At 50.8% G+C, this 24,787-nt stretch overlaps 7 protein-coding genes across 7 annotated transcripts; all 7 read left to right on the top strand.

Annotated features, from left to right (window-relative positions):
* Window positions 1-603: 603 nt before the first annotated feature.
* On the top strand, window positions 604-2,351 carry UREG_04533 (uncharacterized protein; the record flags this gene model as incomplete). Its single annotated transcript, XM_002544970.1, has 5 exons — window positions 604-677; window positions 1,076-1,221; window positions 1,321-1,748; window positions 1,810-2,157; window positions 2,235-2,351. 5 exons carry the CDS (start codon window positions 604-606, stop codon window positions 2,349-2,351), a joined length of 1,113 nt encoding a protein of 370 aa, XP_002545016.1.
* A 1,556-nt stretch (window positions 2,352-3,907) lies between these two features.
* UREG_04532 (uncharacterized protein) lies at window positions 3,908-5,580 on the top strand (the record flags this gene model as incomplete). The annotated part of the gene is made up of 2 exons (XM_002544969.1): window positions 3,908-4,384; window positions 4,450-5,580. The coding sequence occupies 2 exons, from the start codon at window positions 3,908-3,910 to the stop codon at window positions 5,578-5,580; spliced, it is 1,608 nt and encodes a 535-aa protein (XP_002545015.1).
* Window positions 5,581-7,352: 1,772 nt separating this feature from the next.
* UREG_04531 (uncharacterized protein) lies at window positions 7,353-10,371 on the top strand (the record flags this gene model as incomplete). Its single annotated transcript, XM_002544968.1, has 2 exons — window positions 7,353-7,767; window positions 7,790-10,371. The coding sequence occupies 2 exons, from the start codon at window positions 7,353-7,355 to the stop codon at window positions 10,369-10,371; spliced, it is 2,997 nt and encodes a 998-aa protein (XP_002545014.1).
* A 3,591-nt stretch (window positions 10,372-13,962) lies between these two features.
* Window positions 13,963-15,358, top strand: UREG_04530 (uncharacterized protein; the record flags this gene model as incomplete). The annotated part of the gene is made up of 2 exons (XM_002544967.1): window positions 13,963-14,544; window positions 14,606-15,358. The coding sequence occupies 2 exons, from the start codon at window positions 13,963-13,965 to the stop codon at window positions 15,356-15,358; spliced, it is 1,335 nt and encodes a 444-aa protein (XP_002545013.1).
* A 644-nt stretch (window positions 15,359-16,002) lies between these two features.
* Window positions 16,003-17,783, top strand: UREG_04529 (uncharacterized protein; the record flags this gene model as incomplete). Its single annotated transcript, XM_002544966.1, has 2 exons — window positions 16,003-16,439; window positions 16,859-17,783. 2 exons carry the CDS (start codon window positions 16,003-16,005, stop codon window positions 17,781-17,783), a joined length of 1,362 nt encoding a protein of 453 aa, XP_002545012.1.
* Window positions 17,784-20,977: 3,194 nt separating this feature from the next.
* UREG_04528 (uncharacterized protein) lies at window positions 20,978-22,526 on the top strand (the record flags this gene model as incomplete). The annotated part of the gene is made up of 5 exons (XM_002544965.1): window positions 20,978-21,019; window positions 21,071-21,413; window positions 21,467-21,719; window positions 21,786-21,908; window positions 21,971-22,526. 5 exons carry the CDS (start codon window positions 20,978-20,980, stop codon window positions 22,524-22,526), a joined length of 1,317 nt encoding a protein of 438 aa, XP_002545011.1.
* Window positions 22,527-23,961: 1,435 nt separating this feature from the next.
* UREG_04527 (uncharacterized protein) lies at window positions 23,962-24,273 on the top strand (the record flags this gene model as incomplete). Its single annotated transcript, XM_002544964.1, has 1 exon — window positions 23,962-24,273. The coding sequence occupies one exon, from the start codon at window positions 23,962-23,964 to the stop codon at window positions 24,271-24,273; it is 312 nt and encodes a 103-aa protein (XP_002545010.1).
* Window positions 24,274-24,787: the final 514 nt, after the last annotated feature.

Genomic DNA, 24,787 nt, shown 5'->3' with positions numbered 1-24,787 from the left:
ACCGATGAGATAAGACGCACAGTACCTTTAGCCGTTTAAGAAAGACGCAGCGCTATATTCGGAGAAATGCAGGGTAGCATCCTAGCAGAGGCATATTTACTACGAAAGTCAGCCGGGACGAGCGATGAGGTCATCTTGGCCTGAGGTTTGAAAAAACAACCGGAAAACAAATGAAGGTTATCAGCATATAGGCTTCTTGATAACCTCGAGCCGGACCAGGAACGGCATACGCTATCGCGGAATCCGAATGTTGACAGATCCTTCAATAGTGGGTAAAACAAGCAGTTCGAAGCCTACAACAGGCCGGAATATGTCCATCGACCTCTAGAGCTTCGGTACATGCTCTCTTGAGATTCAATGAGAGCGCAAATCAATATTCCTGGCTTCACAGAGCCGTTGTGACCGCAGTATCTTTGCGAAGCGGACTACTTTGTAACAAAACCAGCAAACCGAATTGAGTTCTGCTTGAAAGTCCACGACACAGAACCTTGCAGATACAGCAAATGGAAACGAATGGTATATCCGTGTGCTGAATCGAAATGGTTTAGGAGCTTTGGACTGCGGCAAAGGGACGAGGCTGGGAAGACGGATTGCATGGGAATCATGGGGAAGGCCGAAACGAACACGAAAACGTCTGAGAGACCACGACCGTTCGCTTCTTGCCTGTCAGATGCTAAGTATGCCCAAGGATATCAGTCGATAGCGTCGTTGCCTATACAATTAGGAATTGACAGCTCGTTGGTTAACCATCTCAGAAAATGGCGTCCTTTTTGCACGGTGAACCTCAATATCCCGCTTTCTTCGCTGAGAAAAAGGAATCTACGGGCGATGAACGATTAATCACCCATCTAGACTGGCCTGCAAGTTTGTCTTCTTTCCAGTCCATTGTATTTGATTCACATTCTATGGCTTGAAACTGAATTAAATTTCGTCTAGAGTTGGGGGATTCCGAAATCCCATCACATTCTCCCATCAGTGCCATTATAAACCACTCACAACCCCGGCTACGGGTAATGTCAGGGCTCGCGGAGATCTGTCTGGCAGAGCGGATCTAGTACTGACCAGTCTACGGTAGATTTCTGCCTCTTGATCTGCCAGAGTTAAGCGGAGGTCTCCAGCCCCTTTTCGAGCACTATGGCATTCCACCGGACTTCATTGTTGAGCGCCTACACGAAGTTACTCAAAGCAGTGGCTCATATGTATCGCCCGAGGGCAGCTATGGTACAGTCTTCCACGCTATTTGTTCCAGGAAATCAACTCGTTGCCCGCGGATCCAGCTTTATCATTTGTTTGGTCAAGCTTGACTAATATTGGCTGTAGTATCTTGGATCCATACCCTCTGCAGATCTATCCCCAGCGGACTTAAATGGGTTAGAAGAATGCCTGATTCTCCATCTGCAGTTCCACAGAGTCTCCTTGGTGACCAATCCTCAAGGCTCTCGTGGCTGCGTAGTGCCTACGTTTTACGTTGGGATCCGGCTCCTAGAAACGCACCTCGAGAGCCCGAAATTGAAAATCGCGCTTCTTCTGCTTCTTCTTCTTCTTCCTCCTCCGGATCCGTGACATTGATATGTTTCGGTGCACCGTTTACGGTCATGGAGCGTTTCCGGAAACAAGCCGCTAGTGATACTTGGACTCAAGCGGTTGAGCATCCTTTCCAAATATGGCTGATTGTCCTAGACGAATTATACAGGCAAATGGATGCGCAAGCATGGAACCTGGCAGATAGATTTAGGGGAGTTGAAGAGGTGTGAGAGACGCAGATCCTAGAATATTTCGGGCAGCGCTGAGAAGTTGACCGGCACTTAGGGTATTCTAAATTCGGCCAAAAGCACGGCATGGACTAGACGACGGCTGCATGATGATAGCACGTTCGACTTTGTGAGCCTTCATAATTTGGCCAAGTATTGCATGTACCTCAGTGAAAGTTTTGATGCCATGGACCTTACACATGCAGATCTTGCGCTGCAGCACGAGCAATATTTTGACCATCTTCAAGCTCCACAGGCGCCCAAACTTGGTCGTCAAGATTATCATACGGACGGCCAGCAATGCTGGACCACAAAGAACAAGCTGAGACATAACCGGGGGCTATTCAAGTCAACCCGGTTAAGAGTTGCAAGTCTGGAAAAGAGGATAAACAACTCTATAAATCTAGTAAGAGCCCGTAGTTCCCTTGAAAGAACCGACTGAAAAGCCGCCTTGGGCCACTGCTAAACTCTGCGGCAAACCAGTCGTTCAACTTGGTCATTCAGCGCGATAGCAAGCTCATGCTTCAGGATAGCCTGAGAATGGATATTTTGGCAACCGTAACCCTAATTTTCTTGCCGGTTGCAACAGTTGGTGTATGATATTTCGTTTCTTCTCTATTGTCATCTTCTGTCGCTAACTAGTTGTGGCAACTGCAGACGGTTTTTGGATCGCAATTTTTTGGCCTCAACACAGCATCATCACCACCGCGGCTTGAAGTAGCAAACAATTTTTGGATATTTTGGGCAGTGCTTCTTGGTATCTCAGTTTGTGTCATCCTCATGACAGTGATTGTGAGGAGGGTTCGGGTGGGAAGGATGCGGGTTCTGGGCAAGAAGCTGTAAATCGTACTGCGAAGAAGGTTCTGTTAGATGCGTTGCGGATCCTGTACACAATATCATCCTAATGATTGAAAGGCAACTCGTTCTTTTGCCAATGATTAATGACCGTGCTGCTGATATTGAGATGGTGGACGGTTTAGTGGTCGGGAACGGGAAAATCCAGATCTCCGTTTCCAGTTCAAGCTCTGCTCTGCCTTTGATTCTCTATCTTCTTACCAGATGCCACGCAGAAGAGCCTAATGGATGGCAAAAGGCCAAAACAACTCACCCTATTTCCCGCGGAAACGGCCTGATGTTGCATCTTGCCTCCCATTTCCGCCCATCTCAGCCCCGTCATTCGGTTTGATCCAGGAGAGCCTCGCTAATGACCCCTTTCGCCTCCTTATCGCGACCATCTTCCTCAACCGCACCAGAGGCGAGGTAGCCATCCCAGTACTATACAGCGTGCTTGAAAAATACCCTACTATTGAGTCGCTGGCCGATGCGGAGGTCGACGAGTTGGTGTCCATAATTCGGAAACTGGGGTTTCAGAACGCGCGTGCCCAACAAATGCATTGCAATCGCAAAGCTATGGATGGGTTTCTCCGCTGAGCAAGGATAGGCGATTTAGAAAATTGCATTACCCGGATAAATCTGATGGTTTGGATATAAAGCCGGGCGAATGCATTGACGGCGAAGATACACGCGTGGCCTGGGGAGGTCGCGCATCTTCCAGGCATCGGTGCCTACGCGATTGATAGCTGGAGGATATTCTGTCGCGATGTGCTCCGAGGAGTGGCTACTGATTGGAATGGAGCAAACGCCGAAGACGGATTTACGCCAGAATGGAAGTCTGTGCTGCCTCGGGATAAGGAGCTGCGTGCTTTTTTGACTTGGATGTGGCTCAAGGAAGGCTGGGTTTGGAACCCAGAGACTGGAGAGAGAATACGGGCCACAAAGAAGATACGGCGTGTTGCTCGTCGAGGAGGACTAGTTATTGAGAAGGATGGAAATTGGATATTAGAAGCGGCTCGGGCGAGGACGATAAAGGAGAAGCCCGTTAGCTAGCTAGTTACCAACTTTGACAATAGTTTCCCAGGATCCAGAACATTTATTGATGAAGTCCATAATTTTTGTTCGACGGCCACTACGTCTGGGATTCCCTCGCTGTCTTCGATGCCTCATAGTTAAGATATCGCCTCTTGTGGCTCTTGGCATGCCGAGACTCCCTTTAGGCCTCAGGGTGCCACTGTATGCAGCATCTCCTAGACACAAGGTGAAAGGTTCAAGACATCGAGTACTGCCTGGACCGAAACTCATATACCTTGTGGGCTGCCATGGAGGGCAAGGCAACGCGTCGCTTGCTCAAGGGGGAGATCACATACTCTGCTGCACAGGACCAGGAAATCAACATCCTGCAACGTCTGGCATACCCAGAGCAACGCACCCAGTTCTTTGCCTCGCTACATCAACAACAAGGTTGGATGCAGGCCATTGTCGCGCATCACCTAGGATTGTCGTCTGTCAAGGCATGTCGCATTGCTGATATGAAGCAATGGCTCCATGGGAGCTTCAATGTCTGTGTACCTGTCACCGTCACCAATCCGGCGCGCTTTCGCCTGGCAAAGGGACAAACGGAAAAGCAATTTATGCTCCGGCTCCCACTCCCATATCGCGTTGGGGAAAGCTATTGCCCGGGAAATGGCGACGAGAAGGTGCGATGTGAATCCGGAACCTATGCATGGCTGCAACAAAACGCTCCAGAAATCCCAATTCCAGAATTATACGGCTTTGCATTGTCCACTGGAGAAACCGTATGTATCGCCAGGGCCTGTTGGAAGGAAAAATCACTAGTGCTGATATCTGAGCTGGCATATAGTTTACCGCGATCGACTATCTTCCACTGTGGAAGCGCTGGACCTTCAAGCTACGCTGCCGGATTCTATCATGGTTTGGCCGTGCTCTCCCTTCGCGGTATCTGCGTCATCAGCCGTCGCACGGTATAGCGAAGGCTGGTCACTTTGATATCGGATACGTCCTCATTGACTATATCCAGGAAACCACTGGTCGAATGCTCTCTGCAACATGGGAAGAGCAAAGCAGCAACGATTGCTTACGCACTAACCTTTTCCGTAGTCTCTCTCGAATCCTGTTGAGCATCACGCATGTTAAACTACCACGCATTGGCTCTTTCGTTATTGACGATGACGGGTATTTGCAACTAGCCAACCGACCGCTGTCTCTCGAACTCCATGAACTCGAGAATGAACAAATCCCTACTGATATACCTCGTGACTTTACTTATTCGACCGTCGAGTCATATATTCTGGACATGCTCAGAGCCCACGACAACCGTGTGATCCACCAACCAAATGCGATTACTGACCTCGAGGATTACATCGGCCAGACTGCAGCCCTAGCAGCCATGCGGGTGACAATGTCATCTTTTTTTGACCCAGCTCTTCGACGGGGCCCATTCATCCTCAACTTTACGGATTTCAACCAGAGCAATATCTTTGTTGATGAACACTGGAACATTACTTGTCTTTTAGATCTTGAGTGGATATGTTCTCAGCCAATAGAGATGGTGCAGCTTCCCCTCTGGTTCACCAACAAAGCAATTGATCGGATGGCAAAGGAGCCAGATGAATACGACAAGATGCGACAAGAGTTTGTCGATATCTTAGCAATGGAAGAAGAAGAATTCCTTAGCAAATCTAGTCAAAGGAAACATGCAAATGATGATCAGCTTCGGCTATCGACAGTTTTAAACCGGGGCTGGATCAGGGGAACTTTCTGGTATTCCCTCGCCCTTGGAAGCCCTACGGGCCTGTTTGCAATCTTCTACAAACAGCTCCAGCCCAGATTCCTCGAGAGGTGTCCGAAACACGATGAGTTCCTAGCCACAATGCCATGGTATTGGAGAACCGACTTCATTGAGGTTGGCATGAGAAAAACAAAAGACAAGCAAGATTACGACTTGCGTTTGCGACAGGCTTTCGAGGAATGAAGATTGCCATGCCAGAGCAGCCTGTGCTGTTCCCTTGTGGCAACCGCCCTTATTTCGCGTTTCTCTGGCCGCTGCTGTTGTTGCTGTCGTTGTCCCTGAACGCTCTATCGAATGCTTCCAAAACGGCCCTAGTGCCTTTCTTCTCCCAGTTCTCTTTCCGGTGATCCTGTGCTGCTTTACCCGAGCTGCTGAGCAGCTGTAGGTTCTTTACAGTTGATTTGACCCCGACTGTCGCCTCCTCAATCTTCGGTTCCTCCTCCGCTGAATTTCTTGGGTCCTTGTCCGCCATTTTAGGATGACGGCTTGAATATCTTGCGCAATATCCAATACCCCTTCCGCGTCGGTTTCTGTATCTAATTTATTGGACACTTAGTCAGACACTTGAACTGCTTCGCACATCTTGGAAACTATACCTAGAACTGGTGGCGTTTCAATCAACCCTTTCCTTTTGCGTGGTGCAGCAAGAGAAATTCAATAGATTTGAGTCTTGGTATTTTGGATTTCGAAAGTTATGATATCTAAAGGGGCAAACAATAGTTACTCCGCGAAAGCCATGACGCGGGGTCATCGAGTAACGACATCCAGGCTGCACCTTGTCCCCTCGTTTCCCCCGGCAGCAATGCGGGCAAATCCAAGCTATGTTAAGTGCATATACATCCCTACCATCGTGGACACGACTAACGCCGCTTGGGCCCTCGACAATTGGCTAACTGAACCTATTATGTACGATATCGAGCGGCTCATCGGCAACCGTGCATTGATTTCGGCCCATAGTCTTAGACAAAGACTTATGACGGAGGTACATTAATCCTGGATAAACAAGCCCATGAATGTCTCGCTATGCGACACTGTGTGATAAGACCCAGCACTAGTGAAAGTTGTCGAGCGTGTTCATGCTCGTGCGAAAGAGATTATTTGCACACTGGATGGCAAAAAAAAAGTTAGAGAAAGCAGTCGCTGGCCCTATTTGCAGCCTAGTTAACTAGTTGATATAACACCTTTCTCCCAAGCTATGTATACGTCTGGGACCCTCGCCCACACCTGCATGCCTTGCACCACGCCGCCTATCATAGTTTAGAAATACAGTTAACTTGTTACTCTATATCAACAGTTCCTGCAATCGCAAGCATAGATTTTACCGGCACATTACTAACTGAACATATTTGCGTACAATGCGGACAGCAAATTCTATCCGCTAAGGAGCTCACGTATGCCTCACGGCGTCATTTCGAGGATAGATACATTAATAAATTTGGCAAAGGGTAAATTATGATAATCTTGACTTCGGGCAATGGTTCCACGGTATTCTGAGCTAGAAGAGATGCTTGTAGATGGCGCGTAACAGCACTGGCAACTTTACTCTATGAGAGAGCATAGTCCTAAGTCTGGCGGCCTCGAACTCTAGCCTTTTGGCCCGGGGCAGCCGTTTGGCTTCTAGAATGTGCCTTAGGAGTTGGGCCGTGACAATGTGGAAGTGGGACAAGTCAGTTTGCGAGACGTGAGCTCTATCTCTGTGTTACTGATATGAATGTAGTGTGAAAGTTGAATTGGGCATAACACCGTCATCAACAACTACTACCGTGGATCTGGGGCTTTGGTTTTGTTGGAACTGCTAAAATTCCAAGGGTGCAGAAGTCTGCCCAGAGTCAGCTATCTAGATAGCTGATTCTGGCCCTATGGTGGTTGGGATAGATATGGAGGTTCTCGTTGATATTAGTTTTGTAGACTGAAATTGAGACTCGCGTTTGCTCGTATGAAACAAACCATCCAGGATGCAGACCGACTTCTTGGGCGTTGATGTGTCTGACTCCGAACTGGGACAACCAGGACGGGGTTCATCCTCGCGATCCTGTCGAGCACAGCCAATCTTCGCCCGGCAAAGCACGTTGGGCTGCGACACCGTCTGTTGTGCATTTCCTCACAAGCGCCTTGCTCCAACTTCGTTTCATTGCCCTCACGACACCCTCGCCAACAGCCGCCGGCCTCCCGCCAACCGCATCGACGGACATCCACCGGCGACTCCAAAATCAAGAAACCCGCGTCGATCCCTGATGCCTGGCACCAGTCTGTCCGGATGGTCGTGTGTGGCTGGACGTCCGGGTGACTTTGCAGCGTCAACCTCGCTAGTTCGACTTGTCATTGCGCCACGCCTGACTCTCTTTGCTTCCACCTCGAACACCGGCCAAAGTTATGTCACCAAAGCCCAAAGCATCGACCCGGCATCGTGAACATCACAGAGATACTAGCGGAGACGACGAGCCGACGGAAAACAGCACAGGGCGGATTCAGAAGACGGCCCGCCGCCGACGGTCGTCCCACGGAACAAGCAAACGTTCATCCACCGCCTCCTCCACCAAGCGAAAGACTAAGCATCCCGATACAGCTCGCCGCTCATCCTCTTCGATATCGAGCTTGAAGAATAAACAGGGCTCCATGGGGGCCCCCGATCCCTACGCGGAGTCTCTCTTGAGCTCCAGGGCTGGCAGACCGTACCCCGCGTTCTCAAAAGAGCACAGCAAAGAGGCAGTCCGGAGCAGAGACAATTTGGGAGCCCGAATAGACATTTTAACCCCTGAACCTACAGATATCACTGTTGAAAGGACGAGAGATGGCCGCCCTGCGAGTCGAAACAAGAACGAGCAGTCAAAACGACAGAGCACTGCAACAAACCCTACGCGCCTCCCGAGTCCACCGCTAACCAACGACGAGAACCAGCCATCGCGTAGGAGCACACCCAGCGTCAGTAGAACCGCAGAGACGAAAGGAACTTCTGCAGTTAAAGCTGGCGAGGAGGGAAAGAGACCAAAAAGCCGTCCGCACAGCACAAGGTCGTCGTCGAGCCTGAAACGGACATCTTTGGAAAATGCGCAGAAACTCGGCGACAAAGTCCACAGGCCCGGCACGCCATCATCGAAATTCAGTATATTTGATGCATTTCAGATTCCCCACAGATCAGCTACGACTTCCTCCAGGCAGAAACAGCAGACGAAAGACGAACGGGCCAAACGATCGAACAAATCTCAAAACACTGTATCGCCTACAGCCTCGGTCTCTGAAGACGAAACTGTCTTGGGACCTAGGACGAGTACTGCTTCTGGTCAGAGAACATCATCTCCGCTGCATTCACGAAACAAAAAGTCTGGCGGGAGATCCGAGACCCCCACGGGTGGAAGATCAACCCCAGTCCATGCTTCAATGACCAACGGGCAAGCAGTGCCTCGGGCGGCCAGTGTAAATCCTCCACCGCCCCCTCCGCCTCCGGATCTACCACTAATGATGCCAAAGGTCGATTATTTGTTACAGAACGGTGGTTTGAATCATCATGTGCCCCGGAATTTTCTTGGTGCTGGCGAGTCTGCGAACATGCCTCAGCAAGCTTTCGATCCCTCGACTATTGGAACTAAGCTTTTTGAACCGTTCTCCAACCTCCTAGATAGTTATGGAACGGTCCTATCGAAGCGCGGCTCGCTTGCCGTTGCTACCGGATATAGATCAGTTGCGAGGAGGCTCTTGGATAGACTCGAGGCTGTTTTCGCGCGGGATATATCACAAGAGGTGTGTGAATGCTTCATGTGCCTTGAATATGAAGCTTCAGAGGAAGCCAGCGGGGTTAGCTGGGGCGAGGTTCTCGAGCTCGTGTCTGGTCGAAGCGACTTACCGGCCTGGCCACCTTTTCAGATTCACACTGAGCCGGACACCGTCGATTTAGGAAAGACAGCCCATGTTCCCATGCAGAAACTCGACATTGATGTGCCAAAGGAGATGAGAGAACACTATCTTCTCCACTCGCGAAAGACTAAGCAAGCTATCGACGAGTGGTTGTCGCGTCAAACCCCGGATTCAACAAGTCCACCGGATATGGTCGACGACGAGACTCTTGCTTTTGCGATGTTGACCTACCTCGGAAACGAGCAAAGAAATCTATTCAGCAAATTTCTCGAGCTCCCTACATCGCCTCCATCTCCAAAACCACAAACTCCCAAGCCTCGCGGACGTCCAGAAGCCTTAGTTCTCGCTGGATCCGCTATTCAACGACTTTACCGCCTTCCTTCGGAGCCACGAGACCCAGACACGGCTCTCTACCTGGTAAATAATCCCGATATGCACCACGTCCTGGCGACACTCTCCGCGATCAGCAATGATGAATGGGACATCCTCATTTCAGGTCGTTTTGATGGTTTTCTTCGAAGTGGAGCTGAAGACAATATCCCGCCCACCTCGGCTACTGCTCCTCCATTCAACAGCAAATCTAGTTCTTCTCGAAATGGTATCAATGGTTCGCGCCCAGCCAGCCAACCGTACGGCCGCCGCCAGGGGCCGGCTTCATTTGGTGCACCCATATCTGTCGATGAAGAGAACGAAATCGCGACTCTGGCCGAAATCGAACGAGAGATTTACGCGGGGATGGAAGCGTTGGAAGATGCTTTTGAAGCTCTGCACTACAAGGCTGAAGCTATCCGGACCGCACTGCGCGAACGTGGTGCCGGGCTCTCTCTGGCCAACCAAGCGCGACGAGGGAGTCCATTGGTGCCGGGCCCGAACCCAAAGCTGCCAGGATTTGGCAGTTCTGTTAACGGAGCGGAATGCGAGATGGATGATATGATTGATGATGGACTGTCGTCGATAGCTCCGTCTGAATCTGCCAGTAACATCAGTTCAGTGCGGAGACGACGGCCAAAACGACGCACTGAAAGGCGCACGCCATCCGTGGTAGGGGAGGAAGATGAAGGAGAGCATCATTTGAATGTCCCCAGGCGAACTGGCACCGCGAGCTCTGGAAGACGGAGGTGATCTATGAAGAGCTTTCGGTCGTCGATTTCCCGTCCCTCCCCAGCGCATCCTCCTTTGAGTTTCCCTTTACTTGTTTCCACTGGCGTCTGCAGGTTGTCCTTCGGGCTAAAAAATATCACGAGAAACGACAGAGCTATGATAACACGCAATGGTTGCAGGTTTAATTTTGCCTTGCTTTAAGCACCCCAATATTCACATTTTCATTCAATGGTTTTAAGGCCCAGGCCGGCTTGCCTCGATTATACTGATGCTTTTTTTGCCTCACACTTCCATCTGTCCCTTACCACCCCTAACACTTGATATCATATGATACATTAGAAGTACTGGGACAGTCTTGTTTGTTTTCTATCGTGGGAGGTTGTCTCACTGCGTTCCCTTCACATGTACTGTGGAATACGATTCTCCCCAAAGCAAGCAAACCATTGAACGAATGCAAGTTATTGTAAGTACATATCCAAAGTTCAATATTAGGTCGTTTGACTATCAAGGTTCCTGCCAGCCACGGTGTGTTTACTTTGCAATGTCATGATTAGTGAAACGGTCAAAAATTCTTTCTGCCCGTGCAACCTCGGCACAAAGGGGCCCTTTTGATCTACCGTCCATAAATCTCTTTGTTAATTGGGGCATCGGCGGAGAATATCAAAGAAGCTGTGCTCGCACCCTGGGGAAGTAGGACGGGCACTACCTAGGTGTTTTCCCGTTGTCCAACACGATGGAAGCACGATCCCGATTTTTCTGTGGCACTGGGGCAACTAGCCCACTACTTATATTGTGGAGTTTGGGGAGAGTTGGAGTTACCGTATGAGGGGCCCTCTTAAGAGACGATGGACATGATAAATAGTTTGCCCGTGCTGATTTCGTGGTGCTGTTGGCTGGAATTCCGGTACGCACGGATGTATTGGCGCAGTTGGCGGAAGGGTGGTTATTTTGATCCCGAGATTTGTTTTATCCGGGAGGAGAGTTCCCATGGATTCGCTTCTATCATAGCAAATAATGTCATTATTAAAGAGGGCTTGTTTGTAGCTGATCCCCCAAACAGTAATCAAAAAAAGCAGTGCGCCAGACTCGATAACTAGTCGAATGCAAAGGTTCTCCGGCTTTGAAGTGTAGCACTCTTGATTGCCTCTCAAAACGACTGCCGCTGATGTAGTTATAGCGGTGAGTTGCATTGCCGAATATACCTTTACCCTTCTCTCGGCATCCTGCAGCATGAGCGGGTCGAATTCGAGCCTCACTTACAAGATCAAGTTTTAGGCATGAATCTGACCGTGCTTCTGGGGGCACAAACAGAAAGATTATTTTGCGGGCTGGTCCGACGGAACGAAGGATCCAATATGCTCCCTGATTCAAACAATGGCCACTGCCTGAACAAACCGGTGTATAAGCCTGGACGAATCAAGCGCAGATCATGTAGGTACCAAAGGGAGTCAGACGGGAGCGGTGTCCCAGGCCCCATCGCGATCAACGACATCAGATGGGCTGCAGACGCCGTGATATCTTCTTCTCACACTTTAAAACGGCACTGCGGCTGAATCCATGGTCAAGAATCTTCCAGGCGTACGGTCCTTTCTCGAATTGACCTGCATCGACCAGACTGGCGATCTAGGTATGTGCAGAGACTCTTTCTACCGGTGAAGCAACGAGCCAAGCGTTCTTCGGGTATTTGCATGGCCTTTGGGGCAGCATCTCAGCAACTCCACGGACAGCACGGTAGCTGGCTCTCACGGGAGTTACACCGAATATGCTACGTACGACATTGTAAATCTCTAAGCGGTGGACCCTTTGGAACCGCATAGCTATCGATTGAGCCGAGTGGTATCATTCAGTTCAGTATATTGCGCAGGATACCTCGAAATGCAGCAAATGCACAGAGTGAGTATGCAGGCAATAGTCGTAACCCCGTTGGCACTAAATATCGTCAGCCATCAGGTCCAAGCGAAAGAAACAAGCACTGTTGCAATTCATTCGAGATTCCTCAATGCGCACAGAGCCCAAGGCGCCCGGATTCGTTTCTTGACTCTGGCACCGAGAGCACGGCCCTGGCATCAGAGCGAGAGCATCAATGTAACACTGTAATCAGAGCCAGAAACCCCGAATCCTTGGTTTAAGTTAAATATGAGGTTTCAATTCGAACATCGCCGGGTTCGGGGGTTTGGAGGCGGCGCTGGCGTCTTTGCAGAGTTTCAGGAACAGCATCCGGGGCCAAGGAGTCTTTTGGAGAGAAGCACTCTGTACAATGATATGGCCTGGTGGCGGGATGCACCTTTTCGGTTGGTTGGCGGCAACAGTGATCCCGGTCGTGGTGAAGTTGAAGCTTTTTTGGCACATCGCGCCGTCGTCCTCGTAACCAACGGGTTTAACCAACACGCGATGAAGACGCCCAACGCCTTGGGATCTTGATCAACTCTTCTAGCCTGCTTGCTCCCGCGGTTTCGGTTGATGATCCTGCCCCGCGTCGATGGCTGCCAATCCCCCCCCCTAACGACCAAGGGATCCTCCGTGTCACATCGCGAGCATGTGAGCATGATGTCTTTCGGCAAAACTAACTGTGCTGCTGGGATGCTAACTTGCCTGCGAGCTCTGGAAATGAAGACTCCAACCTTGCTCGATGGGCCTTCCAGCCAGGCACGGCACGCCTCTCCCGTTTCTCGCATGGTGATATCCGCGACAGCTGCCCCGATCTGACCGACACGATGCGGGTTGACAACGGTCAGACCGCCGGTATCTACTTGTGTCACTCATGGCCAGCCAACGTTGAACGGGACAATGGATGCTGGAGCTAGGCGGATTCTGGAACTCTCCACCGACGAGACGGCTTTCCTAGGCGATCCCGCCAACTTGTTTGATACAAGACCAACGGCGATGATTCGCCGCTTTGGACGTTGTTGGGACGTGACAGAAGCGAGGCACAAGAGGGAGCTCTGGCGAATCTTGCTAATTTCCACAACAAAGAATGCCTCGTTACCTTTCTGCGGCCGCCAAACATTTCGCATGCATGCGGCTGTTAGACAAGGGCATGGATTTGAAGCCGAAACGGGGTCTCTTCAGGAAGCAAAGGAACAGGGGTCTTAAGAGGATATTCTGTTTTGTCTCTCTGTCCTCCGATTCTTTGAGCAAACGAGGGCCTCTTCCGTCCTTGAATCCACACGCCGGATCTGGGGAATATGGGGACCACGATCGGCTGCTGCTCCTGGCTATGCGGCCTTCCAGGGCCTTGTACAGAAAAAAATCCTCAGATCCCGCCCGCTGGGTTACCCAGGCCCCAATTTCACCCTTGGGACCAACGTCAAGCTTTAGACCCATCGAGGTGACATGCCTGGACCTGTATCCTGGCTTAGTCGGACAATTAGGGCCACTTTCTCCAACCTGTGTCCGCATAAGGCGGGTGTCTCGATCTGCTGCCCGTGGGCGTGTCGGTTCCAGGTATGTAATCCCAATGCCCCCCTTGCCAAAAGGCCAGTCTTACATGGCATCTACTACAGTAACAACCTATACTATTTCCATTTTCCATTGGGAGTGTTTTGATTCCCTCCAACCTCTCCTCGACTGTGCGAGCACAGATGTAACCGGGACAACACAGACCACGATATCATGCCTCTGCGCGCTGCGCTCCAGTTAATGGTTCAGCAGCGGAGCATTGACCATGGAGGAATCGTTACCGCCCGGCGAATGACCCCGATGGTCATCGATCCTCTCCCTACGCCCCATCGCAATGGCCTCATCGCCATAGGAGTCACCTCACTGCTCTCAGCCATCACTACCGTCGGACTGTTCGTCTTCATTACATATCGCCTCATCTTCTGGCGGAAGTATCATTCTGCCTATATCGGCTTCAACCAGTATATCATTCTTATTTACAACCTTTTAATTGCCGACTTTCAAGAAGCTCTTGGTTTTCTCCTCTCGGTACAATGGGCCGCGCAGAATTCTATCACCCACGATTCCTTCGTCTGCCCCGTCCAAGGCTGGCTGCTGCAAATTGGTGATCCGGCAAGCGGGATATTTGTGCTGGCAATCGCTATCCATACGTTTTTGATAGTGGTGATGGGACGGAAGATGTCGCATCGGGTGTTTGTCTGGTTCGTGGTAGGGCTGTGGATATTTTGCCTTGCCCTGGTCTTGGTCCCTACAGCTTTGTATGGGAGGAAAACATTCGCTCCATCTGGAGCCTGGGTATGAATTCTTCCTGTGGTCTCTATAACCCCCATCCGTACGGTTTCTGACATGGCCCTAGTGCTGGATCGATGAAAACTACGAAGCAACGCGCCTCTGGGGCCATTATCTATGGATCTTTGTTGCAGAATTTGGGTCCATAGCCATCTACTCCATCCTCTTTGTTTATCTACGACGGCAGGTTTCGTCGTCTCCAATAATGGCCCGCGGACAAAAGGAGCACCTACGACGCCTCCGCCGCGTAACGGGCTACATGGTCCTGTACCCTCTCGCATACATCGTCCTCTCCCTGCCGCTCGCTGCTGGTCGCATGGCCATGGCACGTGGAGAGAAGCTGAGCATTGTCTACTTCTGCGTTGCCGGCGCATTCATTTCCAGCTCTGGCTTTGTCGACGTGGTCATGTACGCGCTCACACGACGGGCACTCCTCCTGGATTCGCAGCCTTCGAATGTCGACAGGGCATATTCCTCCGGCCGATATCAGCCGCACAGCAGCCACATTGCCACCGTGACAGCGGAGCATAGATCGTCCCGTATGCCGCACTACAACCATCACCACCATCGACGACAAGAGAGCGAGAATCCGGGCTACCACAGCTCGATGGAGAATATCATACAGGAAGAGTCGGGTCTGGAAATGCTAGGTTTTGGGATGGGCAAGGTGTATCAGAAGACGACCATTGAAATCACCAGCGAGCCTTTGGAAAAGGGGCCTGAGAGTCCCACGGCTGCCTCATCCAGCGGGCCGTCGTGCGATTCCGCGAACCCCATGGATTCGATTCCCAGTCCGGTACGGGCGTGGAAGTTGAAGTGATCTGAAATGAAATTCTACACGCCATTTTATAGACCTGCCATATCTAACGGCTAGGTGCCTCGCACCCAAAATGCAATAAAAATGCAATACGGAGTACTGATTGTAGAAATAAGGCCATGGCTTCAAAAAAGTAAAACCCATCATTGCTTTTAACTCTATAGTTAACGAGTTAACCGCTAACTAAGTGGATGCAATTAATGAGCCGGTCCACACTTTTGATGGCGATCTCCATCCAGAGCGAGATTCTCACCTGAAACTCTGAACGCGCCAGATGGAGTTTTTAATCCTCTTTGGGCTTGGGGCATCCCTTTTCTCTGGGTCTGCTGCCTGTCGGCGAGCTACAGTTGCACCCCCTTTGTTGAAGCCAAAGGTAACCAGTTCCGGAGTTCCGTATAAAGAACCCATCCTTCAGCACTGGCACTCTGCCTCGAGACTTGCTCAGTTATACGCGTAGAAACCAATCTACACCAGGTCTACATTCCCCCATGGTTATTCATATCGAGCTTCACACGCTAACCCAGGCCGGCGTGAACAGACACAGTGACCAGCTGCTACTCTTACGCCGACACCGACGCTTCTCTTGCTCCCGCCCGCCATCATGGTCTACAGAATGATGATATACGTGGATGGGGCATGTCGACGAAATGACCAGGCCAACGCAGTCGGTGCTGCTGCCGCCGTTCATGAATTCCGTTATGGAAAGTCTCGCTTTTGGACTCGAAGGCTTGGTCCATATCCAACACCCTACAAACCAACGAGCTGAGATCACTGCCATTATTCTAGCTCTCGAGACAGCACTGACAAGATACGAGAAACTCGACTGGAGCCCAAGGCTAGACGTTAAGATCTATTCGGACTCGAAATATGCGGTCAACTGCATGACGATTTGGGTTGACAAGTGGTTTGAAAACGGCTGGATAAATTCTGCAGGATACGACGTGGTCAACCAGGATCTGATCAAGAAGGCCGTGGACCTTGAAGGCCGGCTCTTGAATCTAGGAAAAGTTACATACTTCTGGATTCCACGATCGGATAATGTTAACGCTGACAGGTGCTGCAATGAGGAATTGGACAAGATGGAGTATGGTTATTAGTCACTGGGAAAATAACGAGCAAGAAAACAGTGATCGAGGGGAGTTTTGACAAGATCAGGCAGCTGAGGGCAGTCTATAGAGTGGTCACTTCCAGCCTGCGGATAAATCTTGGGCAACTTATATCCAACTAGTTTAATACCACATTCCACAATCCAGGAGAAACATGTTTGATATTCCGAAGAAGCCAGCTAATAATACTCTCTTAGCCTCAGGATTCAACCCGGCAAACGCCACTTGTTAGCCCACTAGTTCCCCTGCGGGATCCAACTTCTAGGCAACACGGCAGTGCACAGCAAACAGTCTCCACCAACAATTACCCTGGAATCAACTGCTGAGCTTCTCCATCGTCATGTCCGTTCATGTCCTGATTGAGGCGTGTTTTCTCCATTCAATTTCTGAATTCCAGATCACTGATACACTGGATATCACCGCCGAGAGGCAACTCCAGAGCAAGAAGCATGGGCAACCACGACGAAGCAAAAGCCGTCGAGGCAGCGCCAGACGGTTCCATCCCTCCACCGCCATATACACCGAACCAGAGACATGATAAATCATTGAGGTGCCCTGTGCCCATGAGCCAGCTCTCATCACTATACCGCCCGTTCCCAGCGACTCTAACCGCATACTATCAATGGAAGGTCACCCGCGTGTACCATCTCGGCACCAGCGACAATCACAAACTCTTCGCCGTCTCCGTATATGCGGGCATATCCGACAAAGGGCCCGACAGGCCTTGTACCGTTCTACACAACGGACCAAGCGAGAAAGACCACACGCTGGCTGTCGCCGGCGAACCGGCGGTCTGGGATATGAAGTCGGCCTTGAGCTCGATCTCCCTTCCACCACTGACCAGCACGGAACCCGATCAAACTACTTCACCCACCGCCACAGAGGCAGCGGTGACTCCCGTGCATGAAACGATGGTTCCCGGTGTTCTGGACGATGGGAAAACGGTTATATTTCGCTTCGCCGTCGAGGTCGGGCACCCTAAAACGGGCGGATACCGACGTGAGACTTTTGAATGGCGGATGTTGAAGGAGCATGAGCTGCACGACGTGAAGCACGGGTTTAAACTGGTGCGTTCCCACGCAGGTGCCGAAGCAGCGCCGCTCGGGGTTCTGGGGGACGACGACGGCGAGATCGAGGTTGTGGCGGTGGCAGGATGGAAGCGGATGTTGGCTTTGAGCAAACCTTTCAACCTGCAGTTCATGGGGAGCGGGCAGACAGGCGAGCTGGGAGATCGATTTGCTGTCATGGTGGTGATTACGAGTTTGCGGCTGTGGTATCTTGATGTGCAGAGCAGGACAACTCCCAGCATTGCTGGCGCATGAATATGAATCCTCAATTCGATCTGAGCGCCGGACGCAGGGTATCCAATGAGTTTTCAACTGGAAAGTTGATGAAGCACTTATCAAACGCTCAATGAATTATTACTTTAGTATAGCCTCCTTGCTCAACTATCTTGCATATATAGTTTCTGATTATCGTTGGCACCCTGAACTCCCAGCCCCAACACCAACTCCGCCCTTTCGAATGGCATCTGCTCTCTACCACCGGGGAGCGATCACACCGGCTAAAACCGCCCGAAACGCCCGCGTACGGATATGATCGATTCACTATCCATTATAGTCAATAGCCAATTCCTACGGAATCAGAAGTGACACTGACCACAAACGGCATTTATATACAATTCCCCTATTTTCTGAGCGCAACGCTGACTCCAACCCCAACAGCAACCCCAGTAACCAGACCACAAACGGTTGCAATGATGAGGTTCCGAATAATGAACCGGTGTTTGCGGGGTGATGGACGGGCATATTCATGATCATCCGAACTGGTTCTATTCAATGGTTCCGCCGCGGCGCTATGGTCGGCCATTTTCGAGGCAGATTCGACGCAAAAAAAACCCAGGACGGTGGACGGTACAGGTTAAAGGTATGGGAAAAGGTGGGAGGTAGTTTCGAATTGACTGTAAAGAAGATGACAGGAAACATATATAGGTCGTTGGTTCTGGGTAAAACATTGAGCACGAGCGTGCCGCCCGGTACTGAGTAAAACACCGCCTAGGATCTCGGGGTTCCAGGGGGCTTAGATATGCTTTAGCGCCGGGTAAGGGTACCCAGCCCTGTAATTCTCAGAACCATCCTGTTGGTAAATAGTGAGAACGGCCCCAAACGGTGATCAGGCGCCGGGGATTCTCCCGAATCCGTAACAGTTAAAAATAGAGGTGATGCTCCGCCTGAAAGCCGATGTATTCTTGTAATAAAGAAGTCATATATAATGCTTAGCTGCTTGGATGGGGTGCAAATATTACAATGTTCCCAGCCGCACTGTCTGCTGTTAGCATATAGCCCTCTTCCCTAAGCAAGGTGAGCAAAGGCTTTTTTCAATTCCCCTCTCACTAGTTAACTACATACCTTCAAACCGGGCTATCTATTCGTTGCCCGGGCCTTATTGACGACGGCAACATTTCAGCTTTCTAATCCCGTCGCCTCTTCTCGTAACGACATGGTGGCTAGCGGCGCGGTCGGTTGGCTCCATTGAACAATAAAGAACCTCGACATACCTGATGGGTATGGACTCATACACGGCCATCAAAAGCACTCTTTTCATGCCTAGTCTTTCCATGAGCGCCAATCACTCCGGTGTATCAAAAATCGCACCTCCGATACCATAATCAACGGGAGCTAACATCTTTTTCTTTTCACTTGCTTGCGCGGTGGTGAATTGTCCGTTTCACCTAACCCAAATGCCGGCCAAGTCCTTTTCAGTATCCCTCAGCATAATGCGTATCTGCTAACTTCCAAGGCCAAAGTCAACAATCACCCGCTCAGTCAACGGGCACGATATCCGGCCTTCCCGCCAGTTGCATGGTTCCTTGACGATATCCCCGACGCCCAAGCTGACAGAGGCCTTGAGTCCATCACTGTAGCTCTGCGATCATGGAGTGGATAGCATAACTCCCGAGAGAAGCGGAAAACAACTAGGACCAAGGCCCTGCATCACTGAGGGTGTGCAAGGGAGTGAACGAGTAAAGGCGACGGTCCGGCGAGAGGGCGGCTGATAAACTTTGGAGGAACTCTCCATCTCCACGTCATTTCCTTTCTCCGTTTTTACCTCTCATCTTAGTTTCGCGCTCAGGTCTTCTTCCGCACAGTTTCAGCCTAAATGTTAGGCGAGACCAGGTCAAGTACGTCTGGCTGGTTTCGATATCGCATCTGGGGGACAACGGCTTCACTTGCAAATAGATTGCGTTATCTCGCCAGTAGTGTCCATGGATCCGTTGCTCCATCCTTCCAGATTCTACCGGATATCAGCACCATGACCGCGCCTGCCTACCTCTTCCCAGGGTTCGTTTCGGGAAGGGGTTTGTTAATAGGGTCGCCTGAGACGTTCTCTCCACTACGAATGCTATCGTGAACCGTTGAGGGCATAAGAATCATAGGATCGAGTTAGTTGGGCCCTCGACATATCAAAATGTTGATCAAGTACGTTCGAAAAGTTGACGTACTACCCGCGCGAACAATTGTAGAGCATGGCTCAACATTCTGTCTGTTATCGTATCAGCTTATTGATAGAAGAATTTCAAGTCGCAACCGAAGCTATAAAGTCTTTTGTTGGAACTATCCATCAAAAGGGAGCCTGGACCAGGCAGATTCTAGCATGTAGAGCCAAACCATATGTCCTCTCCTTGAGTGGGAGATTGATGTGCGTGTTCAGTACCCTCTACCCAGTCTTCACATACCTTTACGAAACTGATATTCACCCACCCACGGTTTGCTGAAGTTATTATATTGTAGGCAACGGCGTGAATACAGAATCCTGAGATACAGACGGCTGCCTAACTACTGAAGATCAGCTAGAAAAATCATTGTTGCCACACCTGGACCAGCTTAAATACCGTCGTCTTCACGTGGCAAGCGCTCTTAGTGATTATAACTCTTCGTTTCACCGTAAAGCAAGAATGCATTTCTCAAGAATCGCAAGCGGAATCTCCAAGTTCCTCCGTAGGGAGGGCCAAGGTATCTCCACAGAAGGGAGAACAGAGATGGGCCCGGTGGAGCCAGTTGCGGCTCTCCAAGAGAAAGCCGTCGAGACAAAATCTGGCGAGCCGCAACACGGCGTCAAAGAGGCCGAAGCTGTGACAGCGGCTTGGTCTAAGCCTGCTCTTATTGGGGCATATGCTGGGTAACCAACCCTTCATCTCCTATAACAAGCAATGTCATTAACTTGAGAGAAGAATCTTCTTGGTGTTCTTCGTCCTCTCCTTGCAGCAACAGATCGCAGCAAACCTCACTCCGTATGTGACAAGTGCCTTCTCCAAGCACGCGCTGCTGGCTACAACGACCATCATGCCCAGCATTATTGGCGCTGCTGTCAGGCTCCCTGTCGCCAAGATCATTGACATTTAGGGCCGAACTGAAGGGTACTTGCTGATGGTCCTGTTCTGCACTTCTGGTAAGGGACTTCATGTAACGAAGTAATGCGATACGCGAAGCTGACTCTGTCGATAGGCCTAATCACGATGGCGTGTTGCAAGGGTGTGGAAACGTATGCCGCGGCACAGGTAAGTCACATTGTGGGTGGATTGGATGGCTGTCCTAATTCTACTTCCCAGGTGCTATACTGGCTCGGGCATAATGGAATGGCCTATGTCCTCGATGTCTTCCTGGCAGACACTTCAAGCCTGAAGAATCGAGGCTGGCTTTTCGCCTTCTCCACCAGTCCGTATATTGCAACCACTTTCGCCGGACCAGCAGCTGCTCAAGCGTTCTATCGATTTAGCAGCTGGAGATGGGCCTTTGGGACGTTCACAATCCTATTGCCTTCGGCATCTGTTCCTGTGGTTTCCATCTTTATTTTCAGCCGGCGCAAGGCGCGAAGTAAAGGGTACCTGGAGAAGAAGTCCAGCGGCCGAACCTTGCTGCAATCGGTGCAGCATTATTTGGTCGAGTTTGACGGTATGTGCCGGTTGATTATCCTACCGCCTCAGTAACTAACTGACCGGGAATAGTCGTTGGGATGATATTAGTGATCGCTGCGTTCGCTCTTATCTTGCTTCCATTGAGCATGGCCAGTTATCAAAACGCAAAATGGAAGTCCCCGGCGATTATCTCGATGCTCGTTATTGGAGGATGTTGTCTTGTGGCCTTCGTTATCTGGGAGCGTTTTGGAGCTCGCGTCTGCCTCGCGCCATTTCATCTACTTGTCGATGGAACGGTCGTCGGGGCTTGTTTGGTTACCGGCACCGTATTTCTCAGCTTCTAGTAGGCTCCAGCTTCCTGTTATGTGAATCGGTATACGATAGGAGCTAACAGTTGTATGAACGATAGTTGCTGGGACATGTACTTCCTGTCTTACCTGCAGGTCGTGCATAACCAAACGATCCGAAACGCGGGTTATATCGCCAATATCTATAGCGTTGGCACTTGCGTTTGGTCCATCGCCACGGGAGGGTAACATCCCACCTCTTCAAGAACTCTGCTAAAAAATATCTGCTAACCGCTAATATTAATAGGATAATCCGTGCCACCGGCCGATTCAAGCACCTGGCTCTAGCTGCAATTCCTTTGCAAATCCTTGGAGTCGGCCTGATGATCTTCTGCCGGCGGCCAGGGACGCACGTTGGGTTTGTCATTTTGTGCCAGATTCTGATCGCCCTCTCCGGTGGCACGCTGGTAATCTGCGAACAAATCGCAATTATGGCAGCCGTCAGCCACAGCCAAGTGGCCGTTGTTCTGGCGATGCTCGGGCTGTTCAGCAGTATCGGCAGTGCAATCGGGCAGGCAATTGCTGGAGCTATTTGGACCCATACGCTGCCCAAATATCTGCAGATATATCTTCCTGAATCCGCCAAGGGCAAGGCCATGGAGATTTACGCCTCCTTGCCGACGCAACTCTCGTATCCTATGGGATCACCGGAGCGTGAGGCGATCATCTCCGCCTATGCAGTGGGCCAGCAATGGATGTTGGTTGCCGGGATATCGGTCCTTCCCGTGGCAATTGTGTGGGTTTTGCTGTGGAGGAACATACAGCTGAAGGACATTGAGAAGGACAAGGGGATAGTAGTATAGAAAACGCCTCCTTGGTTTTGAAGCATTGGACACGGCTGTATAAAAGTTGGATTGTATAGTTCAGGTTGTAAAGTAATTGGAAAAGCGTTCAGTTCAAAAGCCCCGTGCTTCATCGCTCAATCGCAGTGGGATGGAAGAAGGTTGTCGTTCATCCGCAATGTTGACGGCCGACGTGAAGGTGCCAAGACAACGATGAATATTATGTAATATTTTTGCATAACTTTGTGCTGGCTTATGCCGTGGATGAAACGCGGTACTAATGTTTCTTGACATCAGCACTGGATTTAGCGTGGTCCGAGTTCAAGCCTCGGAAGCACAACATGAAGGTGGGCTTTGTTTGTGCGCGGTGCACCCATCCTTCCGCAGGGCTGGAAAAGAGTGGCGCTCTTATTGCTGGTGGCTTGGATGATGCTTCCTGTCTGCCGCGTCGAATCCTTGACTGTTGACAGACGAGCACCGAGAGAACTCGATACAATCCTCCTCGGAGTTCGTCTCGGAATACGGAGTATACAGCGACATAACTTTTATGCGGAGGTTTTCGGCCCACCTCTCCGACGACGCTTTTCCCAATTAGGTGTTAGTCTCGTTACATGCATAACTCACTTGCCTTTATGCTCGTGCGCTCGGCACAACTCCCTGTCGAATGCACGCCGCTATGCCCGATTTGGATGGAGCTCGGTTAAGGGCACAGCCAACCAATCATCTCGGCCCGCCCATCGTCGCTCTCCGCTCCTCGTCTCCGAGTTGACATGTCTCCCGCCTGGGGAAGTGGTCCGGATGGAGTACATGCGATATTACGACCATCCACTCTTGCGGAATTTCATGATGATTTTGCTGGAGTGCCATCGACCCAACAACAGCCTGTGATGAGTGTGCATCTAGTATCAGGGGAAGACCAACTAAGCTTTTGCCAGGAGCGCAATGCGACGCTTGAATATCCAGTGGCTTGAGCCAGATTGCGCCGAGCATCCCGGATCGACCCGCAGGCTGGCCAAGCGTGACTGGAACTGTTGCCAGCATGCTCGCCGTATGTCTGCACTAGCCCTCGGAGCAATTTTATGAACTCCCGTCACCCTGGGGGTCTGGAAAGTTGTGCACAATGTGTTCCCTGCGAGGCCTGCCAGCTATATCTATTGCACATTCTCCCTCATCGCCTGCAAACTCTCGCTGCTTAATCAGTACTGGACACGCTTGAGCCGATATTTTTACTCTTGACGGCGGAAACGTCACTACGACCATAGCTGCCGTATTGTCAGTGTCCACTCACCCTTGGAATCTGGAAACGTTCGGAACAGACTCTAGAAGGGAGCGAGAAGAGGGCCGTGTTGCTGCCAGCAACGCCCGACGATGACGGATAGCAGTATGCTTTTCTCTCTTGAGACATCGCTTGCAAACTTGACTAAACACGCTGGTCTTTCGAATAGGAGCTTCCACGATGGTGGAACCTGGGATCGAGTCCCGTCGCAAGTCGACAAGTAGCCGGCTCAATGATGTCGAAAAGTCTAGCGACACATTCGACGTCGAAATCGCTGTCGCCAATGTCGAGGACAAATTTGTGAACGAAGCTGAAGCGCCACGGGACCCCAATATCGTTGATTGGGACGGCCCAGACGACCCTCAGAACCCGCTAAACTGGACTTTAAGAAAGAAGGCTACGATTGTCAGCTCAATAGCTGTAATCACCTTCATCACGTACGGTTTTGCCCTTGATCACCTCCGGATTTCTCGCAAGGTTTCCGCAATCTAATACCAGATGGATTCTTCTAGACCCCTTGGATCGTCCATGTTTGCTCCAGGTGTTGCAGATGTGTTGAGAGAGTTCAAAAGCCACAACCCCGAACTGGCCTCCTTTGTCGTGTCAGTGTATCTACTAGGATATGCCTTCGGTCCCCTAATCCTTGCGCCCATGTCTGAGCTGTACGGCCGCTCACCTGTTTACCACGTCTGCAACGTCTTCTTCGTTGTGTTTAACGTCGCTTGCGCCGTAGCCAACAGTTTGGATTCTCTCATCGTCTTCCGTTTCTTTGCTGGCGTCGCAGGCTCTGCCCCCCTGACCATTGGTGCAGGGTCTATGGCGGACATGATCCGACAGGAAAAGCGTGGAGCCGCAATGGGAGCATGGGCCTTGGGTCCTCTGCTGGGTCCCGTCATTGGCCCAATTGCGGGAGGCTACCTAACCGAAGCTAAAGGTTGGCGATGGACCTTCTGGGTTCTGGCGATTGTCGTAAGTGATCATTGCATCCACCCAATGAGAAAGACGA

This window comes from Uncinocarpus reesii, genomic scaffold (genome assembly GCF_000003515.1).
Source record: "Uncinocarpus reesii 1704 scaffold_2 genomic scaffold, whole genome shotgun sequence".
NCBI lineage: Eukaryota > Fungi > Ascomycota > Eurotiomycetes > Onygenales > Onygenaceae > Uncinocarpus > Uncinocarpus reesii.
This window is presented reverse-complemented; position numbering and strand designations above follow the sequence as displayed.